Below are 24,162 nucleotides of genomic sequence, written 5' to 3'. Positions count from 1 at the left end.
ACTGGCGCCATCTCAACGATTTGAAGCGAATCTTTAAAAACAATCGAAAAACACAAAGTTCGCCATTTTGCACGCGTTTTGTATTCCCGTTTTTCCAGCCGATTTTTACAGGAAATTGTGGATATTTTACAGGAATCGACACAAGGTGAGTTTAATTTTGAGAAATATTCCAACTTGCAAACGATGGATCAGGAGTACATGATATTTAAGAGTTAAAATTTTTCAAACACCTCCTAACCTATTTCAAGTTTGAATTACTCCTCGATTTTATATGCTCCACATCCAAAATTGCAAATTTTGACCCATCCGTTAGTCGTGCATGTTTCCTGTAAAGTTTCCTTTTAATTTATAGAAATAAATTAATTAGAAAAGTGGCGCCACCTCGACGAATTGAATCGAATCTTTAAAAACAATCGACGAAAAATCCGCAATCAAAGTTCGCCATTTTGGACGCGTCCCGTGTTCCCGACTTTCCAGCCGATTTTTACAGGAAATTGTGGATATTTTACAGGAATCGACACAAGGTGAGTTTAATTTTGAGAAATATTCCAACTTGCAAACGATGGATCAGGAGTACATGATATTTAAGAGTTAAAATTTTTCAAACACCTCCTAACCTATTTCAAGTTTGAATTACTCCTCGATTTTATATGCTCCACATCCAAAATTGCAAATTTTGACCCATCCGTTAGTCGTGCATGTTTCCTGTAAAGTTTCCTTTTAATTTATAGAAATAAATTAATTAGAAAAGTGGCGCCACCTCGACGAATTGAATCGAATCTTTAAAAACAATCGACGAAAAATCCGCAATCAGAGTTCGCCATTTTGGACGCGTCCCGTGTTCCCGACTTTCCAGCCGATTTTTACAGGAAATTGTGGAAATATTACAGGAATCGATACAGGGTGAGTTTAATTTTGAGAAATATTCTAACTTATAAATGATGGATTAGGAATACATGATGTCGAGGAGGTTAAAAATGTTCGAACACCTGATCTGTTTGATTTAGTCCTCGATTTTATGTGCTCCTAATCTAGAACCGCAAATCCTTTCGTTATACAAAGGATTGATTCTGCTGAGGCAGAAGTGTGGTGTTTCGAAACAAACAGGTATCCTCTATTCGTTATAAATGCTACCTTTAGTTGCCGAGGCAGCTATGCTGCTGAGGCAGGAGCGTAAGTAGGCAGTAAATAAACAGATAAGCTTCCTTTATCACAAATGTCTTTAATTGCCGAAGCAGCTATGCTGCTGAGGCAGAAGTGTGGTGTTTTCTAAACAAACAGGTATCCTCTATTCGTTATAAATGCTACCTTTAGTTGCCGAGGCAGCTATGCTGCTGAGGCAGGAGCGTAAGTAGGCAGTAAATAAACAGATAAGCTTCCTTTATCACAAATGTGTTTAATAGCCGAAGCAGCTATGCTGCTGAGGCAGAAGTGTGGTGTTTTCTAAACAAACAGGTATCCTCTATTCGTTATAAATGCTACCTTTAGTTGCCGAGGCAGCTATGCTGCTGAGGCAGGAGCGTAAGTAGGCAGTAAATAAACAGATAAGCTTCCTTTATCACAAATGTGTTTAATTGCCGAAGCAGCTATGCTGCTGAGGCAGAAGTGTGGTGCTTTCCAAACAAACAGATATCCTCTCTTCATTATAAACGCTATCTTTAGTTGCCGAGGTAATTATGCTGCTGAGGCAAAAGCACAAGCACTTAGTAAATAATTAAAAGGATTTTATCAATATAACTGTGTCAATTATTTGCCGAAGCAGCTATGCTGCTGAGGCAGGAGCGTGAATAGACAATAAATAAACAGATAACCTTCCTTTATTATAAAGATTGTTTTTAATTGCCGAAGCAGCTACGCTGATGAGGCAGGAGTTTCGTCCATACGAAACAAACAGGTATCATTTCTTCATTATAATTGCTACAAACCGTAAACATTGTCTTTAACTGCCGAAAGAAGCAATGTTGCTGAGGCAGGAGTGTGTTGTTTACGAACCAAATAGGTATCCTTTCTTTATTATAATTGCTACCGAGGCAAAAGCGCGATCACTTAATAAATAATTAAGATTTTGCCAATATAACACGGTTACTTTATTGTAAATATTGTCTTCAATTACCGAAATAAACTCTCTAACTAAATTACCTCCGATATTGAATCATAGATGTCGCACGCAATTCTTTAAAATCAAATTTAGGTTGTATCTCAAAAGATGGCGCTACTTACCACATTTATTTTTGATTAGACTTCATTAATTTAATAATTATAAATGATTTAAATGAAAAAATGTAAATAAAAAAACAAAATTTAGCAGTGAAAGATTTATATTTATGAAAATATCCTACAAAAAACCTCAAACTCATCTCTACAAACTGATATTTTTTACAAATACAGTGTGTTTTCAAACGAACGGACGACGTTTCGGACCAGGTTTTCATTAATTATCTTTATTTAATCATTACAAAGCGGTTCATTTCCAATTTTCTAGCTATTTTTATACATAATACGATTTTTGTTAATATGCGATTTTTATTATATACAGTCGTCCCGAAAGTTTCCACCAAAGCGTTTTAAATGTTTTGTATAAAATTATTAGGATTTTTTGGTTGGAGAAAACCTCGTCTAAAACGTAAAATTTTTAAAAAATAAACACCTCACTATACATGTTTTTTTAAATATTTTTTTATTTATTGTTATTAAATAATTTTCGACTATTTTTGCTTCATTTTTTTATCATTTTTTTTACGTTATTTTATGTAAAAGTGTATACGATTTACTACAGTATTATTTTTTTTTTCTTGTAAAGGCATTCAGTTTTTTTCTCTTTTTCTCTCATTTTTATTTTTATTCTCTTAGTACTTATTTTTTGTGTTTATCTATATATAATATATGTATTTTATATATAAATAGTTGATATATTATTAAAAATGGAGCTATTTCTTTCAACTTTCAATAAAAGAGGTGGAAATTTTATTTAATTTTTTTCGAACTAGTATATTTTCTTTTTTTAACAAAAAAAGATTTATATTGTTTTTTTTTTGTTATTTTGGAATGTTGTATTTCTTTTTATTTCTTATTTATAATGAAATGAATGCCGCATTTATAAAAAAAAATAAATGTGTGGAAAAATAAAACAAATACGTAACGAAATAAAAACGAAATAAATTACTTAAACTAATAACTCTACGAAAAGAAGTGATTTTATGCAGAAAAAATAATTTTTAACTTGTAATTTCTATCTTAGACGCTATAACGACGAGTAAAAAAAAGATTTTTTCCATCCATGGTTTTTTATTTTGTTTTTTAACTTCAATTTTGGAAAGTAAACGCAAAAAAACGTGGTAACTTAGTTTTAAAAGTTTTGTTTTTTCAAAAACGTGTCTTAATCTTTAAAATGTTTAATTAGTTCATTTTGAATCTCCATTTTATACACGTCCAATAACTTTTTTCTTTCCAATTTAGTTTTAATCCTAAATTATTGTTATTAATATTACAAAAAAAACTCGAAAAGAAATCCCTACCTAATAATTAATCAATAATTAGTTAATAATAAATTTTTTTAAAGGTAAAAAGTAAAAAAAGGGGCTCTCACGATATTAACCGTTCTTCCATTTCTTCATCCACATTCCCCCTTCTACCCATCCTTCTCATCCCCATCCCATTTTCTTCATTTTGTCACTTATTCCCAACATCATCTTTCACTTTCTTATTCGGTTGATCGACGGAACTCGAGTTATCTTCGTCTTCCTCTTCCTCCCGAATCCTACGTTTCGTATTAAAACCTAAGTTATTACTCGATCGCGAGTCGTTGGTCGATTCGGACACGATGGAATCATTCGTTTCCTCTTCGTTCGCGATCGTTATCGGCGTCGAAGGTTTATCCAAGCTATCTTCTGTGTACGAAGTGTTTGTATCCTCGTCTAATAGCGGCCCTGAAGATTTACCATTTAAAGGGGGACCTTGATTACTCTCATCCGATGTGGTATTGTCCAGTGAATCACCGTTTTGAATAAGAGAATTTGGTACGGAGTTTCCATTCTCTAAAATTGCTACAAAAAAAATTTCTTTTAGATCTAAATCTAATAATTATCCAAGGATTTTGAAAAAATTTCAAACAAAATTGAAAGTGGACGGATTTAAAGTTGGCAACTCTGGCGAGAAAAAGGTTACCAGAATGGAACACCACCAATGGACATCCAGAATCTCAGACTGCTTGAGAAACGTCATAGAGGAACAGATATTTTGGAATGGAGAGCAAAATAAGAATCCCAAGATGCAGCAAATCACGCTAACAGTTAAAATGATAATAATAAGAAGCATCTGTGGAAGCACACTAGATGGCAGAATCAGAAGTGAAAACAAAATGGATGACGATAGCCTTACAAAAAGTGTCAAATCACCAAAACACTGTGTTGGACATATTCATCCAAAGAGAGATAGGAGAAGAAAGCAAAGGGTTTGCATTACCATAGATTGTCTAAAGTTGACTGGAATTTCCAAAGAAAGAGAGAAAAAAATAACGCCAACCTTAATCAAGATGAAACACCATGTTGAGTCTAGGAAATGGAGAGCAAAATAAGAATCCCAAGATGCAGCAAATCACGCTAACAGTTATAAAATGATAATAATAAGAAGCATTTGTGGAAGCACACTAGATGGCAGAATCAGAAGTGAAAACAAAATGGATGACGATAGCCTTGCAAAAAGTGTCAAATCACCAAAACACTGTGTTGGACATATTCATCCAAAGAGAGATAGGAGAAGAAAGCAAAGGGTTTGCATTACCATAGATTGTCTAAAGTTGACTGGAATTTCCAAAGAAAGAGAGAAAAAAATAACGCCAACCTTGATCAAGATGAAACACCATGTTGAGTCTAGGAAATGGAGAGCAAAATAAGAATCCCAAGATGCAGCAAATCACGCTAACAGTTATAAAATAATAATAATAAGAAGCATTTGTGGAAGCACACTAGATGGCAGAATCAGAAGTGAAAACAAAATGGATGACGATAGCCTTGCAAAAAGTGTCAAATCACCAAAACACTGTGTTGGACATATTCATCCAAAGAGAGATAGGAGAAGAAAGCAAAGGGTTTGCATTACCATAGATTGTCTAAAGTTGACTGGAATTTCCAAAGAAAGAGAGAAAAAAATAACGCCAACCTTGATCAAGATGAAACACCATGTTGAGTCTAGGAAATGGAGAGCAAAATAAGAATCCCAAGATGCAGCAAATCACGCTAACAGTTATAAAATGATAATAATAAGAAGCATTTGTGGAAGCACACTAGATGGCAGAATCAGAAGTGAAAACAAAATGGATGACGATAGCCTCGCAAAAAGTGTCAAATCACCAAAACACTGTGTTGGACATATTCATCCAAAGAGAGATAGGAGAAAAGAGTTTGCATTGCCATGGATTGTCTAAAGTTGACTGAAATTTCCAAAGAGAGAAAAAATTAATGCCAACCTTGATCAAGATGAAACACACCATGTTGAGTCTAGGAAGAAAACAGGCAAGGTATATTTACCACACGTAGAAAGAAAGAAAAAGTCAAAGGGTTTGCATTGCTATAAATTGTCTAAAGTTGACTAGAATTTCCAAAGGATCCAAACAAAAAGAGAAGAAAATAACACCAATCTGCCTCAATATGAAAAAATATCATATTGAATCTGCTGAGATCCGTAAGATTTTGATTAGGATAGAACAAGCATTAAATGAAAAAGAATTGACAAGACCTTCAAAGATCGGCAAGAACACTGCAAAGAGAGAATGTTAGACATCTTCATCCAGAGAGTTCCAGAGGTTTGCATATTGGTATAGATTGTCTAAAGTTGACTGGAATATTTCCAAGGATCCAAAAAAAAAAGAGAAGAAAGTAACGCCAAATTTCCTCAAGATTGAACACCATGATAAGTCTACAGCCCATAGGATCTTGATTAGGGTGGAACAAGCACTACTATGAGAAAGAATTGGCAAGACCTTCAAAGATTAGCTACAAATAAGTGAGAGGTTACTACAACTCGACCACTTCCAATTCTATGATCAGAGAAGACTGGGGCAAAATAGACAGAATAAGCATAGAGAAGGCGAAACGCAAAAGACTTGTTAAGATATGTTATTGTCTTTTACAATTCCTGTAGGTTTGTTGGGATTTCTAGATGATTTTCAGAGAGTTCCTATACATTTTGTAAAGCTGTTCAGAAATGTCCAAATACACTCTGGGATTTCTAAATGATTTCCTGAGGTTGCCTCAACATTTCAAAAAGATTCCAATTTAATTCTAAAGATTTCCATAGACATCAAGAAATTTCGAAAGAGTTCCTGAGACTTTGAGAAATCCAAAATTTTGAAAAATATCGATTAGTTTTTAAAGACTCTTTAGATTTCCAAGGTTACCAAAAATAACCAGAAATCTATCTAAGAGTTTTCAAAATGTTATTATCTAGAAATAAGATTAGGTAGGATTTTTAAAAAATCCAAAGTCTGAGAAAAATTTTTAATGTATCAAAAGATTTCTTGGGATTTCTAGATGATTTTTAGAGTTTCTAAATATTTTCAAAAAATTCCAAAGGATTTCTAAAATTATACAAAGCTGTTCGGAAGTGTCCTAATATATTCTAGGATATCCCAACATTTCAAAAAGATTATTTTAAAGATGTCTAGGAATTTCTAATCACGATTAGGGAGTTCCTAAAAATGTTAAACATTTGGCAAAGATATAATCGATACATTTCTAAAGATTTTAGAACTTTCTAGAATATTTTAATGATTTTCCAGAAGATTTTCAAAAACATCGAATCAGTGGCAAATCCGATTTAAAAGTTACCCAAGATTTCCAGGATAAATCTAACAACTCTGGGTATTTCCAAAGATGTTCAGAAAACTTTTTGAAGATATCGTAAGATTTCTGGAGGTTTTTAAAAATTCTCAGAAATGTTTCCTGGAGCTGCTCAAAACTTTTTTAAGGATTTATACGGATTATTAAAGAAATGTAGTAATTTTTAAGTTGCCTGGATATTATTGAAAGAGTATTCACGGATGTTATCAGATCTCTAAATTTGAGTTATTCTTCGACTCTTAACCGTCATAGGGAGCTGAAAAGGATGATGTGAGCAGAATACCAAAAACTGCTAAACAGAAAAGTTTTGATTGACAGAAATAACAAAATCTTAGTAGACGTTGAAGAAAAGCTACAACGATGGAAAGAGAGTAAGTGATGACGCCTAGCTCAAGTGACCATCTCAAAGTGATGCTAAAAGGCTGATAAGAAACCTAAAAACGCTTCCTATTGCAACGCATCATTCCCACGCGTACATAAGCAAAGAAGCAAGTTGCGCTTTATTGACTATCAAAAAGGTTTCAACTGCATCTCAGATGGGAAGCTTGCAGAAATTCTTAAATCTTCTCACCTTGATGAAGACGACTTGCGTGTCACCATACAACTATACTGGTGTCAAAATGCAGAAAGGATCGAATCTGATGAAATAGTGCTATCTCTTCTCCTTTTTAATATCTACTTGGAGACCATATTCTAAAAAGCTGAGGGAGGATCAACGTTTTGCTGATAACACTATATGCAGCTTATAAATACTGCCAAGGCTAAAATGATAGTGTTCTCAAAAGGCAAATTTGCAAATTAACAGCTGGAAAACAGAACAAGAGTCATCCAAACAAGAAATCCTATCATGAATCAACCAGGCCAGAAGAATGTTTATCTCTATGGAGACTCTGCGCAAATTCAGATCTAAGCCCGCAGCTTTTTGTGCGCTTGCTGCGTTGTTATATATTTGCCGTCCTTCTCTATGGAGCTGAGAGAACACTCAAGCAATCGCTAGTAAGTACTGAAGATGTATCTAAACCATTGCATTCTATGCATCATGGATAGACTGGATAAGAAATGAGGAGATACTCCAACAGATGGGCAAAAGTAAGAAATTCCTGATAACCATTACAGAATAGAAGCTTCAGTACAACGGACATATTATGAGGGAGGTGGAGCGCTACGAAATGTTTGCACAGCGCAATTATAGCCAATTTGGTTATCACACACCATTATAGCCGGTTGGAATACTTATCCTGCAATACTTTAGAATGCCAAATTCTAGTTCTAACATGTAAATATTTTAGACTCACTAACAAAAACAGCAGAAGTAATTTTGTTGCTAGAAAGATATTTCAAAATGCGTCATGTGTAGAAATACTTATTAACTACTTTATGAATTGTGTTATATTTCAAATAATTCGTTTTTTTTTACCTTTCAGGAATTACTCAAAAAAGCCGTTCAATGACAAAGGTGTAACCCAGCTTTGGACGTATTAATATATTTCTGTAAGTTTTTCCAACAAAATCATTTTCTTTTGCATGCAACTAAAGCTTTTCCAATTTTGAATTTGATAAAAAAATGTTTATGTCTGATGATGTAACATAATCAGTAAAAAAATCTAATTTTAAGAGAAATGAAATCTGAAACCTTGTGTCAAAACTGTGGGAGATATTTACCACGAAATTTACAAAAGAGACGTAAAGACTAATGTATGAACAGCGTATTTGGAATATGGCGAAGGAAATATTTGTGGCAATGTGGCTTCCAGAAAAGGTATTTTGGCCGAAAGCGCAAGAATTACTCGGAGAATTTGGATAAAAATTCTTAATCGCCGTGGCACAATTCGGAGTTTGACGAAGCAGAACCAGAAAGGCACTGCAAAAGCAAACTGTACATAACTAAAGTTATGTTTATGGCTGCAGTGGCCAGACCATACTATGACAGTGCCAAAAAACAGTATTTCAATGGCAAAATAGGACTCTCCTTTTGTTTATAAAAAACCTGCAAAAACTAGGCAAGAGGAACAATGATGTCCAAAAACATCGAGTCTATTAACGCTGCAGAATGCAAAAAGATGATTAAGCTAAGACCATTTCTGTTCAACAAGATTGCTGGCAGAAGGATCAAGAGATGGATTAAATTCAAATCACAGAATAGTCCTGATTTGAATGTTTTAGACTTTGGCTTCTTCAATGCTACTAACTAAATAAAAAATAGATAGACACTACAAGTGCATGGAGTTAAAGTGATGGCTAAAAGATATTTATTAAATACTTACAAGAGAGCAATTCCGGTTTAAGTTCAGATACAATGTAATGGGTCCAAATAGCCAATTCGACTTTATGAGGTGACCAACTAAATTTATTCGTCGTATTCGGGTTTTTATTTAACCTCTCGACGACGTTCTGTATGTGATTGACGAACTTTAGGTACTCTTTGGTCGTGTAATCGATACCTTCGATTTCCGGAATCGCCATCAGACACTCGTCGGCCATGAAGGGAGCACTTTCCGGACACGCAGCAGCCAATAAAGCTAAACAATCGGAATTAAATCATTTACAACTTCATTATAACGACGTTCTTTTTTACCTGATGCCATCGTTGTCCCGACTCCTTTCAAATTCGACAAGGCGGTAATCGCCTGTTCCAAATTGGGCAGTTTTCTAAAGGCCTTCTTGGTTTCTGCCATTACAGCTCGCGGAGTGTTCACTTTGACCAGATACGATAGTTGCGGGTAAAATTTTCCGCGGATTTGTTTCCATTTCATCGTTTGAACGAGCTCTTCGTGAACCATGTGCGCGTCTTTTCCTCGACTTTTTATCTTTTTCGGCAGCTCATTTTGGTACCTTTATTTAAAATATATTTTAATTGTAACTTTTTTTTTTTTTAGATACATTAAAGTAAAATAAAATATAGTCGGAAATTAATGACTGAGTCAACAACACGATGTGGGAATTTTCCATGGCGGTGTCTCCGTCGGCTTGGAACGTTCGTTTCCGGGAAGCTAAATTCTTATTTTAACAGGAAGGACTAAAAACCTTCCAAGGGGTTTTAGTGTTTAGTTAAATATTTTCCGTGTCTTTATTATATTATATTAGGTATATTCTATTAGTCTTATCCCCCCCCCACTTAAAATCATTGCGATATAATACTTAATTAGTATATTGAGTAAATCAAATTTGTTGATGTTATTATATATTTTTGAAAAAATTTTGGACGTTATAAGCGATAAAATCCGTTATATCCATGTTTGAGGTAGACGGCTTTTGTTTAACTGGGCTCCATTTTGAAAGGCAACAGCCGACTTGGATAAATTTGATTTTGCAAAGGAAATTTCGATAAAAAATGTTTTTGTGATACTCATCATATCCTAAGAATCTTTTATATTCGAAATGTTTGATGTAGTTTGATATTTTCTTTATAATAACTAAAAATTGAACTGATACGAAACAGAGACGCCATATTACAATATGTTTCCATTCTAGAATCGCGAATAAATTCGTTAATCGGGATTAAACGCACACAGCTCACTACAATTCATAACAAACTAAAGCAAAAAAAAATAAAAATATCAACTTGGCTGCGTTTACAACCGCGTAAAGATAATGTAGGGGGGTGGCGTGCTTAGTGTGTGTGCGATTTTGATCGAATCGCGACCACACTCATAACAACAACAACCGTGAGATGATTTTGTTTCGATTTAAATTGGGTTGGGGTGGGTGAACAAGTTCAATGACACCTCCTCATCCACCGTCTCTACTTGATTCAGCTTGATTACTTGATATTTTAGTTTCGCGTCGTCGTCCGTCACTACAACCACCACCACTACCAAACTTACCAGTTATCCAATTTTATCAGTTCCTCAGGTTTCTTCGTTTTCCGTTCGGCTTTCAGGCGGAGCGCTTGAGGATAAAGGGTGAGAACCCGTTCGAATTGGGTACTGGTACCGTGATGGAAGAACGTTGCCGTATCCTTCGTTGAAGCCATACTTTCTTCTTTAATAAAACAAAAAAATAAAAAAAAACACTTCTAACCACGCCTACTTGGAAATTGTTTTTTTTTTAAATTTTGTTTTCGAGTTTCAATTTTTTTTTGTTTCAATTTTAATATATAACCTCTTTATTTTTCGGGGTTTTCGTTCCGTTGTGTGCACGACTCTGGTGCCCGTTAAAGGCCGACTAATAGTTAAGTGGATGGTCGCACGGAGGCAGCACTATCGAACTCGCATACAAACCCAACCTAAACCAGCAACACACAGAAAGCGACGCGCGCACACGCACGAAACACACACATACATACAGCCACACACACACACACACACAAATGTGGGACTCGAACTCAACGTGTTGTGTCCTCGATGATCCTTCCCCCGGCCCGAACGTGCGACGTCTGACGTTCTCAAAGGCAACGTTGCCAATTTTACACTAAATACTCGTTGTCGTGTGCGCCGAAGCGTTCGCAACTCTCTCTATCTTCATCCAATAATCGACTATTTTCCTTCTCTCTCTCGTATTCTTGTTTCCACTGTAGATACCCGTTTCAACCGTCGCGACCTCTCTCTACGCTCTTTGGCAGCCTGTAACTTAACGAACGAAACGCCTAGTATACAGAGTGATTCTAAAAAAAATCGTTTAGATAACACAGATCACTTATTTATAACAAAATTTAATTTCTTAAAAATCGTACAATTTATTATGTTAAATTTATTAATTTAGAAACAAAGTGCGCATCATGGGACACATACTTTGATTCATTAAAATAATAAGGCGAAAAACATAGAAACAACAAAATTATGTGGTTAAATCAAGATACACCAAGGAAGCAAGTCGAATATCGAACGGAACTGTCAAAATATAAAAGAATGATAACGACAAACATGGATGATGCAAAAAGTGTAAAGAACTAGATAGGTACCTGTTTCACGAACCTCAATGGCGTGATGCCTAATACGATTTTTATACCTGTATCGGTATGGAAATAACATTATGACAAAGAATCGATCATATAACTTCGACTGCAAAATAGTAAAATTTAAAACACAGCTTTGTATCGATACAAAACCTCAGTGGCAAGTGAGATAGAGATAGAAGTGTCGGATTAATTAAGCCTCACATTCTTGAGAATAGTGCTGCTTTTATATCCATATGGTATCAATATAGGCGCTATTGCCTCGGCTTAACTATACCAACAATTCTTGATAACTGTCTAGTTTTGTATCTATGTAAAGCCTCGGCTCAATTTAGCATCATAGCCTTACAATCTGCATGGTGCGCATCAATATAGGCACTATCGCCTCGGCCGCAAGCGACCTCGGCTTAATTATACCATATAATATTAACAATTATCTGTTTTGTATCTGTATGGTATTGCAAAAATGCCTCGGCCGCAAGCGATCTCGGCATAGTACCATGCATTCTTGACTATTGTTTGATTTTGTGTCAATTGGACATTGATGTAACGCCTCGGCCGCAAGCAACCTCGGTTTAATTTATCCTCATAACCTTAAAAACTATCCAGGTGTTATAGCATCAACATATAGGCGCTATTGCCTCGGCCGCAAGCGACCTTGGCTTAATTATACCATATGATATTAACAATTATCTGTTTTGTATCTGTATGGTATTGCTAAAATGCCTCGGCCGCAAGCGATCTCGGCATAGTACCATGCATTCTTGACTATTGTTTGATTTTGTGTCAATGGGACATTGATGTAACGCCTCGGCCGCAAGCAACCTCGGTTTAATTTATCCTCATAACCTTAAAAACTATCCAGGTGTTATAGCATCAACATATAGGCGCTATTGCCTCGGCCGCAAGCGACCTTGGCTTAATTATACCATATGATATTAACAATTATCTGTTTTGTATCTGTATGGTATTGCTAAAATGCCTCGGCCGCAAGCGATCTCGGCATAGTACCATGCATTCTTGACTATTGTTTGATTTTGTGTCAATGGGACATTGATGTAACGCCTCGGCCGCAAACAACCTCGGTTTAATTTATCCTCATAACCTTAAAAACTATCCAGGTGTTATAACATCAACATATAGGCGCTATTGCCTCGGCCGCAAGCGACCTCGGCTTAATTATACCATATGATATTAACAATTATCTGTTTTGTATCTGTATGGTATTATTGAAATGCCTCGGCCGCAAGCGATCTCGGCATAGTACCATGCATTCTTGACTATTGTTTGATTTTGTATCAATGTGACATTGATGTAATGCCTCGGTTTAATTTATCCTCATAACCTTAAAAACTATCCAGATGTTATAGCATCAACATATAGGCGCTATTGCCTCGGCCGCAAGCGACCTTGGCTTAATTGTACCATATAATATTAACAATTATCTGTTTTGTATCTGTATGGTATTGCTAAAATGCCTCGGCCGCAAGCGATCTCGGCATAGTACCATGCATTCTTGACTATTGTTTGATTTTGTATCAATGTGACATTGATGTAATGCCTCGGTTTAATTTATCCTCATAACCTTAAAAACTATCCAGATGTTATAGCATCAACATATAGGCGCTATTGCCTCGGCCGCAAGCGACCTTGGCTTAATTATACCATATAATATTAACAATTATCTGTTTTGTATCTGTATGGTATTGCAAAAATGCCTCGATCGCAAGCGATCTCGGCATAGTACCATGCATTCTTGACTATTGTTTGATTTTGTATCAATGTGACATTGATGTAACGCCTCGGCCGTAAGCGACCTTGGTTTAATTTATCCTCATAACCTTAAAAACTATCCAGGTGTTATAGCATCAACATATAGGCGCTATTGCCTCGGCCGCAAGCGACCTCGGCTTAATTATACCATATGATATTAACAATTATCTGTTTTGTATCTGTATGGTATTGCTGAAATGCCTCGGCCGCAAGCGATCTCGGCATAGTACCATGGATTCTTGATTATTGTTTGATTTTGTATCAATGTGGCATTGATGTAACGCCTCGGCCGCAAGCGACCTCGGTTTAATTTATCCTCATAACCTTAAAAACTATCCAGGTGTTATAGCATCAACATATAGGCGCTATTGCCTCGGCCGCAAGCGACCTTGGCTTAATTAAGCCTCCTACCTTTAAAATTATACAGCTGGGTATCAATGCAGCATCAATATATGTATAGGCGCTATTGCCTCGGCCGCAAGCGACCTCGGCTTAATTATACCAACAATTCTTGATAACTCTAGTTTTTTATCTATGTAAAGCCTCGGCTCAATTTAGCATCATAGCCTTACAATCTGCATGGTGTGCATCAATATAGGCACTATCGCCTCGGCCGCAAGCGACCTCGGCTTAATTATACCATATGATATTAACAATTATCTGTTTTGTATCTGTATGGTATTGCTAAAATGCCTCGGCCACAAGCGATCTCGGCATAGTACCATGGATTCTTGATTATTGTTTGATTTTGTATCAATGTGGCATTGATGTAACGCCTCGGCCGCAAGCGACCTCGGTTTAATTTATCCTCATAACCTTAAAAACTATCCAGGTGTTATAGCATCAACATATAGGCGCTATTGCCTCGGCCGCAAGCGACCTTGGCTTAATTATACCATATGATATTAACAATTATCTGTTTTGTATCTGTATGGTATTGCTAAAATGCCTCGGCCGCAAGCGATCTCGGCATAGTACCATGCATTCTTGACTATTGTTTGATTTTGTATCAATGTGACATTGATGTAATGCCTCGGTTTAATTTATCCTCATAACCTTAAAAACTATCCAGGTGTTATAGCATCAACATATAGGCGCTATTGCCTCGGCCGCAAGCGACCTCGGCTTAATTATACCATATGATATTAACAATTATCTGTTTTGTATCTGTATGGTATTGCTGAAATGCCTCGGCCGCAAGCGATCTCGGCATAGTACCATGGATTCTTGATTATTGTTTGATTTTGTATCAATGTGGCATTGATGTAACGCCTCGGCCGCAAGCGACCTCGGTTTAATTTATCCTCATAACCTTAAAAACTATCCAGGTGTTATAGCATCAACATATAGGCGCTATTGCCTCGGCCGCAAGCGACCTTGGCTTAATTATACCATATGATATTAAGAATTATCTGTTTTGTATCTGTATGGTATTGCTGAAATGCCTCGGCCGCAAGCGATCTTGGCATAGTACTATGCATTCTTGACTATTGTTTGATTTTGTATCAATGTGACATTGATGTAACGCCTCGGCCGCAAGCGACCTCGGTTTAATTTATCCTCATAACCTTAAAAACTATCCAGGTGTTATAGCATCAACATATAGGCGCTATTGCCTCGGCCGCAAGCGACCTTGGCTTAATTATACCATATGATATTAACAATTATCTGTTTTGTATCTGTATGGTATTGCTGAAATGCCTCGGCCGCAAGCGATCTCGGCATAGTACCATGCATTCTTGATTATTGTTTGATTTTGTATCAATGTGGCATTGATGTAACGCCTCGGCCGTAAGCGACCTCGGTTTAATTTATCCTCATAACCTTAAAAACTATCCAGGTGTTATAGCATCAACATATAGGCGCTATTGCCTCGGCCGCAAGCGACCTTGGCTTAATTATACCATATGATATTAACAATTATCTGTTTTGTATCTGTATGGTATTGCTAAAATGCCTCGGCCGCAAGCGATCTCGGCATAGTACCATGCATTCTTGACTATTGTTTGATTTTGTGTCAATGGGACATTGATGTAACGCCTCGGCCGCAAGCAACCTCGGTTTAATTTATCCTCATAACCTTAAAAACTATCCAGGTGTTATAGCATCAACATATAGGCGCTATTGCCTCGGCCGCAAGCGACCTTGGCTTAATTATACCATATGATATTAACAATTATCTGTTTTGTATCTGTATGGTATTGCAAAAATGCCTCGGCCGCAAGCGATCTCGGCATAGTACCATGCATTCTTGACTATTGTTTGATTTTGTGTCAATTGGACATTGATGTAACGCCTCGGCCGCAAGCAACCTCGGTTTAATTTATCCTCATAACCTTAAAAACTATCCAGGTGTTATAGCATCAACATATAGGCGCTATTGCCTCGGCCGCAAGCGACCTTGGCTTAATTATACCATATGATATTAACAATTATCTGTTTTGTATCTGTATGGTATTGCTAAAATGCCTCGGCCGCAAGCGATCTCGGCATAGTACCATGCATTCTTGACTATTGTTTGATTTTGTGTCAATGGGACATTGATGTAACGCCTCGGCCGTAAGCGACCTCGGTTTAATTTATCCTCATAACCTTAAAAACTATCCAGGTGTTATAGCATCAACATATAGGCGCTATTGCCTCGGCCGCAAGCGACCTTGGCTTAATTAAGCCTCCTACCTTTAAAATTATACAGCTGGGTATCAATGCAGCATCAATATATGTATAGGCGCTATTGCCTCGGCCGCAAGCGACCTCGGCTTAATTATACCAACAATTCTTGATAACTGTCTAGTTTTGTATCTATGTAAAGCCTCGGCTCAATTTAGCATCATAGCCTTACAATCTGCATGGTGCGCACCAATATAGGCACTATCGCCTCGGTCGCAAGCGACCTCGGCTTAATTATACCATATAATATTGACAATTCTCTAACCACACATTCTAGACTATTGTTTGATTTTGTATCAATGCAGCATTAATTTATGTATAGGCGCTATTGCCTCGGCCGCAAGCGACCTCGGCTTAATTATACCACGCTTTCTTAATAAGTGTTTGGTTTTGTATATATTTGCGACCGTAAGTAACCTTATCTTAATCACACTCACATTCACAGACGAAGTAAGGATATACTATTTTACTGAAAAATTAGTTTCATTTGCAGCTTTTATTTGCTTTATTAATAAATTTCTCGCACACCAGAGTAACACCAATTACAGCGTTTGCGATGCAAATCAGCAAAACGTAGTACAAACAAGTACCGAGCGTAAAATTGAAGTATGCAAGGCTGGAGAAGTTGAGTCTATTTTTATTGTCCTTCTTCATAACGTACAGAGTGTTCAAAATAAATCTTTTATAACAACAAAAGGATATATTGGAAATGTGGCAACAGCGCGATTTCATTTCATTTCATTTATTCCGTTATCTCAAACTCCTTCTCTTTTCTCTCTTTAGTACTTTCAGTTCTGCGTAAACTGTTAGGAGAAGGACGGTTTTCACCCTGAAAGCCCGCAGGCAACAGCAGTACCGAAGACGCGCGGTTTTAAACGAGGGCTTCGTCTCGAATTATAAAAAAGGACCACACCAACAACGGCACCGTGGTCCCGGGAGAAACATGGAGGAGGGGGCGGCCCCGATTCAACTTGGGTTATTCCATCGGAGGCGTCAATACGATAAAATAAAACAATTTTATTTATTTCAAACGAAATTACATTCGAAGAAATATTAGCAAATTTTAACGTGCGTTAAAAAAAGAGAAAGTTCTAAAACTTTCTATTTTTTTGCATAAAAGTTTGTTCCAATTTTTTTTGACAAATCTTTCATAAAATATCAAAACCGTACTCTTCACAGGGAAATAATTTCAGCTTTATTTTTATTTTTTACAGAACACAAAACCGACCTAAAAAGAAAGCAAACAAAAAGACTATGTAGGAATTAACACATCAAAACAGAGCGATACATCGTAAAACGAGTGAAAGAGAAGGAGGGAAAATAAGAGTGAAAAAGAAGAAAGCAAACTCCGGTAGGTATATAGATGTATGTGTGTGTGTTACGGTTTACGCGCCCATTCAGTAAATCGTGTCGCGGATGCGTTTTATTCATGAAAATCAGAGTCAGACCACGCCGTCGACGAAAAAGGACGACGATGTCCATCGCGTGGAGAGGAAGACGGCGCGATGCGACGCGTGAATCGTATTTTGCTGGTGCTCACTTCTGTTCGGGGATCGGTGGTGATTCAGTTTTAGTACTAGTTCAATTGTAGTTGGTGTGAGGAGTGTGTAGTAGCAGGTTTCGTCACGGTCAAGGTCGGCCAAGGTTGTCCCAACGTAATCATAAATATAGAAAGTCTCTTTTTGTTCTATTAGCTTCCTTTTCTTATCCTAATATCCTCATCTAAACTAATAATATCTTAACATCGTTGTAGAAAATTATTTTTTTTTAAATTTCTATAATCATAATCTCACTATTGCCAAATAGGTTCGCTACGAGATGGTATTTAAGTGTTGCGCAGTTCATTCCTTTATTAATAACAATCTTTGTTGAATTATTGAAGTTTTTGTTTTGCAATTATAACTCTGAATAATGGGTTAGTATAGCCAAGATTATATCATAACAATCAATTCAATCCTAATATTGAATTAAGTTTTCGCAGGGAAGGCAGCGTATCATTCGAAAGTTAAAAATTTCATTACAACATCAACTATTTTCATTGCGTGAGTTGAGTTCTCTGTAATCATACTATATCTACTGTATTATAGCTACTCGCCTTAATCGATATTAATAAAATACGCCATCTTTGTCTTGCGTACTTCGTCTTTGGAGTTTTCATCTAAAACCTTCGTGCATTCTTCTTTTCTGGTTCGTATTTTGAAAAGTTCTATCATTCATGTTGATATATCAGCTCACAATAGTTATTGGAAGTAGTAATTATCTGGCTGTATTGAACTAGGTTGGGGTAACATTGATTCCGAGTATCTAGGATGAGAATAGTATTAGATTGTGATTAAGGTATGATTAAGGTTAAGGATGCGAGGACTTCAAAATAAGTTGGTAGTATTGGAAGGTAAAGAAAATTGTGAATGTTGGAAGGTGCTAATTTATGAGAAGAAATAATAACTAGAATATTGAGGAAGGAGGTGAGTGCTTATTGGTGGTAAGGGAGGAAGATAAACAAGTTAGCATAAAGATAGAGGGTGTGGACTTGGAAATAGTTTGAGGGATTACCAGAGATCATAGAATGAGAAACATAGCTAATAAGGCAAGAATTGAAATTCCAGAAAAAACAGTTAAGCTTATGGGGCCATCTACAAACAATGAATAGTAATAGATTGGTGTAAAAAGTTTGGACTGCGATAGATATGGAATGAAGCTATGAGGGAAGCGTTGGAGAGAAGAGAAATAAATTGGATGGAAGCTAGAATATTGACAATTCTGACATATTGCATATTTCTGATCGTTTTTCATTACATTTTCCATCGAAACACGGTACCAACCTAACCTAACCCCACAAAAAATATGATGCTAAAGTTTTGTCCAACCCAAGTCTTGTCATTTTATGCACACTGCATCGAAATTCTTATGTGTCTAGCAACAAAACTAGATGGTCTTATAGATGGAATAGGAGTCACAAATATATATTATATACTTATTACTACTTAATAGGATTATTTACATAGATTTTATTATTGGTGCTAATTATGCATTGTTTTAGTAACCCCGAATATTCGCAGTTTGAATTTAATTTTAATCGTAAGAAATGCTTGACCATTAATACAACTTTAACATTCTATATCTTTGCAATTATTACGTTGTAGTCAAAACATGATTATATAACCTTTTAATCTGCTCCGTATGTTATAAATCACCCTGTATAATCCAAGAACCCGTCTATGATTTAATGGTCGGTTGCTTTCCTCCAGTTGCTATTCCCGTCTTTCAATATTCTTGTTCCTGCTTGTATATATTTTTGCCTTCCATACTCTTTTAACATGTAGTTCCTCTTCAATATATACCATTCTTCATTTCTTCTCTTACTCTTCTCAGATAGCACCTTTACACTCCTTGTACCTTACTCCTCAGTTATTTTGTTAAGATGTAAGTGTAACGTCTATTAAATCAAAAGTTACGCAGAATTTGATTCTGTTTATTATTTAACTTTTCGTAGAACCACTAGGAACGGAGTTATTCCTGAAATTATTATTTCAAGCGCCATCTTTCCAAGATGGTTCTGATTTCCCTCTTCTTTGATATATCAAAATATTACTAGTGTCAAATTAAATTGACGTGTTGCATTTTATGTAAACAATTAGATTTGAGACTTTATTGAGGTCTGTAGTTTAATGCCTCGGCTTGCCAGATGATAATGTTTCATATTTTAGTTGATTTATTGCTTGGTATTTCCTTTTTAATGCATATCTAGGTGGACAATCAGAAGAGATAATAATTACATGTCTTGGTTTTCACTTTTGCAGAGGCAACTTGAGACTGTTCTGTTTTGTATCCATCATATATATTTTTTATATCTACGGCAGCTTGCAATTCATGAATTACGATTGTCGGGAATAACGTCATTTTAATTAATTTCTCAATTATTTGTTGACGAGAGTCTTTGGCTAGAAACGTTATCTTCTTGCTTTTGGACTTGGCTTAAATTTCTCAAGACTTTCTTTTTTGCACTTGTATTGACTACTGGGACTATGCATCTTCTGTAATTGGTTGGATGACCTTTTTGGTTCCTTACACTATACACCTAAATATTAGTGGGCAGAAAAAATACCACCAATGGTGCGCAGTGGAAGAAGACCATGTTGGAGCCATGACCAGTTGGACTTATAGTAGCACTTCTATTCTTGAAAACTAAATACGACACTATCATACATTAATGGTAAAACATATATATTTATGTGGGTATCTATAAATACAAAGGAGTTAATTTAAAAAAATTAATTGAATTAAAATTTACAAAGAAAATCGTTTTTAGGTAGCCGAGTTGAACCTGGTTGTATGCCGTCGCGACGCTAGGTTTCAAAGCGACGCTCAAATCGATACGGTCGACGACGTACATAAATAAAATCAAGAATTTCCATGAAATTTAAAAAAAAAAAATTTAATTTTAACACCCATACAAAATATAAACCGTGTGGAAAACACGATTGCAACAAGTGTTTCTATACTTGTTTATGACCACCACTACTTAGGTAATAAACGAACGCACGTGGTTATCCACGTGATAAAAATCTATCTGAGATTTCTAATAAAGATTTCATTTTTTTCTTTTTTAATTTTGTTAAATCAATTTATTTCGTGTTTATTATTAATTCTATTGTAGCAATTTATGTTTTAAATTGATAAAAATGTTTTATTTATTAAAAACAGTCGAAAGTTTTTAAAACGAAGTTCGTTAACCTTTCAGTACACGCGCGCGGACCGTCACTCCGCAAAATTCAAACGGTTTAATTTGCCCGTGGCGCCATCTGTTGTTGAGTTGACAAGTCTCTTTTCCACGTCATCCGTAGACCGCGTGTGCATTTCACTGTTTACTGTTTGACAGAGAGTACGAAGTAAATAGTTGTTGTTAATAGTAAATAGTTGTTCTTGTTTTATATTATTATTAAGTAGATTTTAGTTAGTGTTAGTTAGTAATAGTGTTTTGTGTTTAGTAAAGACTTAATAGTAGTGTAAGTAAATAGGTTATTGTGGAGTATTGTTTGGTTAAAACAGGTAAATAAAAGTACGATTTCATTAAATTGTTGTCTTGAATGCGACGTTTAGTTTTCAGAATGTGTTCCAATAAAGACGATGAGGTGCAACTGGAAACGTTTTTAAACAGTTTCACATTGGATGATGCAGCAATCGACCCACAGTACGAGGACGATGAAGACGATGATGAAGCAGATCATTTGGAAGAGAGAACGGAGTGCACAGACACTGAAGAAGAGATCTCAGATACTGAGGAGGATTTCGGTACATCACCGACTTCAGACGCCTTTTATGTATGTAAAGACGGAGTGACAAAATGGAACAAAAAATTAGCACCGAAACATGAAAGAGTGCCTGAAAATTTATTGAAGCATTTACCTAGTCCTAGAACCGCCACTAAAAATCTCATATCTGAAATAGATATTTGGAGCTATTTTTTCAATGAAGGTATGTTGAAGGTTATAGTTGATTGCACAAATCAACACATAAGTGGCACCAAATCACACTTTAGTCGAGAAAGGGATGCTGAAGATACAAATATTCATGAAATTAAGGCGTTGTTGGGCTTAATATATATGGCTGGAGTTTTGAAAGCAAATCGATTGAATGCCAGAGAATTATTCAGCACTCAGGGATGTGGAATAGAAATATTTCGCCTGACAATGTCGATAAATAGATTTTTATTTCTTATGCGTAATGTCCGTTTCGACAACAAGGAAACTCGTGAGCAACGAAAAGAAATCGATAAATTAGCGCCAATTCGCCAGATTTTTGATAATTTTGTCGTAAACTGTCAAAGTGCTTACAGCCCGTTTCATTGTGTCACCATCGATGAAAAGTTGGAAGGTTTTCGAGGACGCTGTTCGTTCAAGCAATACATACCTAGCAAGCCGAATAAATATGGCATAAAAATTTTCGCGCTAGTAGACGCCAAATGCTATTTTACTACCAATTTAGAAGTCTATGTTGGCAAGCAACCAGATGGGCCATATGCTGTGGACAACTCTGCCAGCGCTGTTGTACAGAGATTGTGCGAACCAATAAACGAATCAGGTAGAAATGTTACTACCGATAACTGGTTTACCAGTATACAGTTACTGGAAGCTTTAAAGGAAAAAAAACTCACATTATTGGGTACAATACGAAAAAATAGAAAAGGGTTACCAAAAGAATTCACACAACCACCAAAATCCAGAGCTGTAATGTCCACCCTGTTCGGATTTCGCGACAACGCTACTTTAGTATCGTATAAACCGAAAAAAAATAAAAATGTTTTATTAATTTCAAGTGGACATCATGACGACGGCATTGACGAAAATACTCAGAAGCCAAATATGATCCTTGATTACAACAACACAAAGGGCGGTGTTGATACTGTGGATAAGTTGTGTGCAAGTTATAATTGTGCAAGGATTACACGAAGATGGCCGATGGTGGTTTTTTATGCACTATTAAATATTGCTGGGATTAATAGTATTGTTATCCATAAATTTAATAATCCGACAGTGACACAACCGAGAAGAACATTTCTAAGAAATTTGTCAATGGCATTAATTGATGGTCATCTTCGGCAGCGAGCTCAGCTTCATTGTCTTCCCAGGCAAATGTCATCCAGGATTAGAGAAATTACGGGATATGAAGAGCCACTACAAGGAGCTGCAGCAACACCGAGCGATGAAAATATTCCAAAGCGAGGTCGCTGTGCATATTGCGACAGGAGAAAAAACCGGCCGACAAAATATTCCTGTACAACTTGTCAAAAATTTATGTGTTTAGAACATTGTACAATCGTTTGTGAAGAATGTTTTAATAAAGACGAAATTTTCTAAATATATTTTGATAATTTTTTTAAATGTATAAATTTATTCAATTAATTTCATACTCATATAAAAACCAAAAAAAAAAATTAAATTTTATAATTTTTCTAGCGCCATCTTTCGCCTGGTGGCAAAAATATATTTTAATGCGGACTCTCAGTCCGGCGCGTGTAATCTTGTGTGTATTAAAAACCGCGTGTACTGGAAGGTTAAATAACAGTGTGGTGTAGAGAGGATCGAGTAGGCTTGGGTTCGTGTCGACTGGAATAGCAACGTGCTGACGTCACAGCCGCTGCTTGCTAAGCCACGCCACGGCCGACCGCGATAACATGACACATCAAATTCGTGTCTCGCTCTCGTTGTATATTTTGTTGAGCAAGCGCTCGTCCGACCAAAGCCAACTTGTTTTCACATTTTGCCGCTCAATTTTGAAATCATCTTTACATTTCAAAACAGCCATTTTTATTCATCTGTTTTCTCTAATTTCGTATTAACCACATTCAATTTTTCACCTTAATTATTACACCGATTATAATTATAACGAAATTTTCGTTAAATTATATATTAATACATTAAATTAATAGATTTGTTCTATTATTTATTAATTATTTTTCGTTCATTAACTCTAACCTAACAAACAATTTTATCGGTTTTTGTTTGTTTACAAATTACGTGCGCACAACACGTGGTTGATGATCGATAAAATAAGAGTGCATGTGGTTAACTTACCGATTGTAGATGCGTACGTAGGCTTATTTAAATCGGGTGGTCTCAAAACGTGACGGAAGACAGATCTTGCGTATTATTTTATCCGAATGACAGCACGAAATAGAAACGGTAGCGCCATCTATCGCTTCATGTTATAAAGTCGTCAACAAAACGGTTTTGGTTCGAAACTTCGATTAAAATTAATTTATTTTTTGATTTTAACCAAAATAAACAAATAAACCACTTATTATTTTATAATTTAATAATACAATCAGAGGCATAAAAAAAGCATCACCTAAAATGATGACATAAGAAGTTTGTACAGTTGTAGCCATGCAAATTGATGAAAACATTTCAGTCACAATGACGTTTAGTGTCGTTAACGTCGTTGATTGCCTTTAAGTCTTGCAGAATTGCTCAATTAGTGACTTTGGTG

The 24,162-nt window shown here is 35.9% G+C and overlaps 2 protein-coding genes and 1 long non-coding RNA gene across 4 annotated transcripts; 2 read left to right on the top strand and 1 right to left on the bottom strand.

The window, feature by feature from the left end:
• The first annotated feature begins 57 nt into the window (after positions 1-57).
• On the top strand, positions 58-24,162 carry LOC139429831 (uncharacterized). Its single transcript, XR_011640392.1, has 7 exons — positions 58-145; positions 353-524; positions 732-903; positions 8,261-8,327; positions 17,388-17,528; positions 20,487-20,901; positions 23,227-24,162. It is a non-coding gene; the product is annotated as an uncharacterized lncRNA (long non-coding RNA).
• On the bottom strand, positions 2,301-23,825 carry LOC111417996 (protein amun). Of its 2 annotated transcripts, none has more exons than XM_023050435.2 (5): positions 23,748-23,825; positions 10,661-10,817; positions 9,412-9,668; positions 9,101-9,355; positions 2,301-4,043 (listed from the first exon to the last, which is right to left on the bottom strand). In XM_023050435.2, exons 2-5 carry the CDS (start codon positions 10,807-10,809, stop codon positions 3,670-3,672), a joined length of 1,035 nt encoding a protein of 344 aa, XP_022906203.1. In that variant the 5' UTR covers positions 10,810-10,817; positions 23,748-23,825; the 3' UTR covers positions 2,301-3,669. The 2 variants fall into 2 exon arrangements, with proteins under 2 accessions (XP_022906203.1, XP_022906202.1); XM_023050434.2 differs by lacking the exon at positions 23,748-23,825 and adding an exon at positions 10,938-11,159.
• LOC111424212 (piggyBac transposable element-derived protein 4-like) lies at positions 20,909-23,035 on the top strand. The gene is made up of 2 exons (XM_023057667.1): positions 20,909-21,222; positions 21,274-23,035. The coding sequence occupies exon 2, from the start codon at positions 21,282-21,284 to the stop codon at positions 23,028-23,030; it is 1,749 nt and encodes a 582-aa protein (XP_022913435.1). The 5' UTR covers positions 20,909-21,222; positions 21,274-21,281; the 3' UTR covers positions 23,031-23,035.

This window comes from Onthophagus taurus, chromosome 5 (assembly GCF_036711975.1).
Source record: "Onthophagus taurus isolate NC chromosome 5, IU_Otau_3.0, whole genome shotgun sequence".
Taxonomy (NCBI): domain Eukaryota; kingdom Metazoa; phylum Arthropoda; class Insecta; order Coleoptera; family Scarabaeidae; genus Onthophagus; species Onthophagus taurus.
The sequence above is the reverse complement of the archived record's forward strand: the minus strand, read 5'-3'. Positions and strand labels throughout refer to the sequence as shown.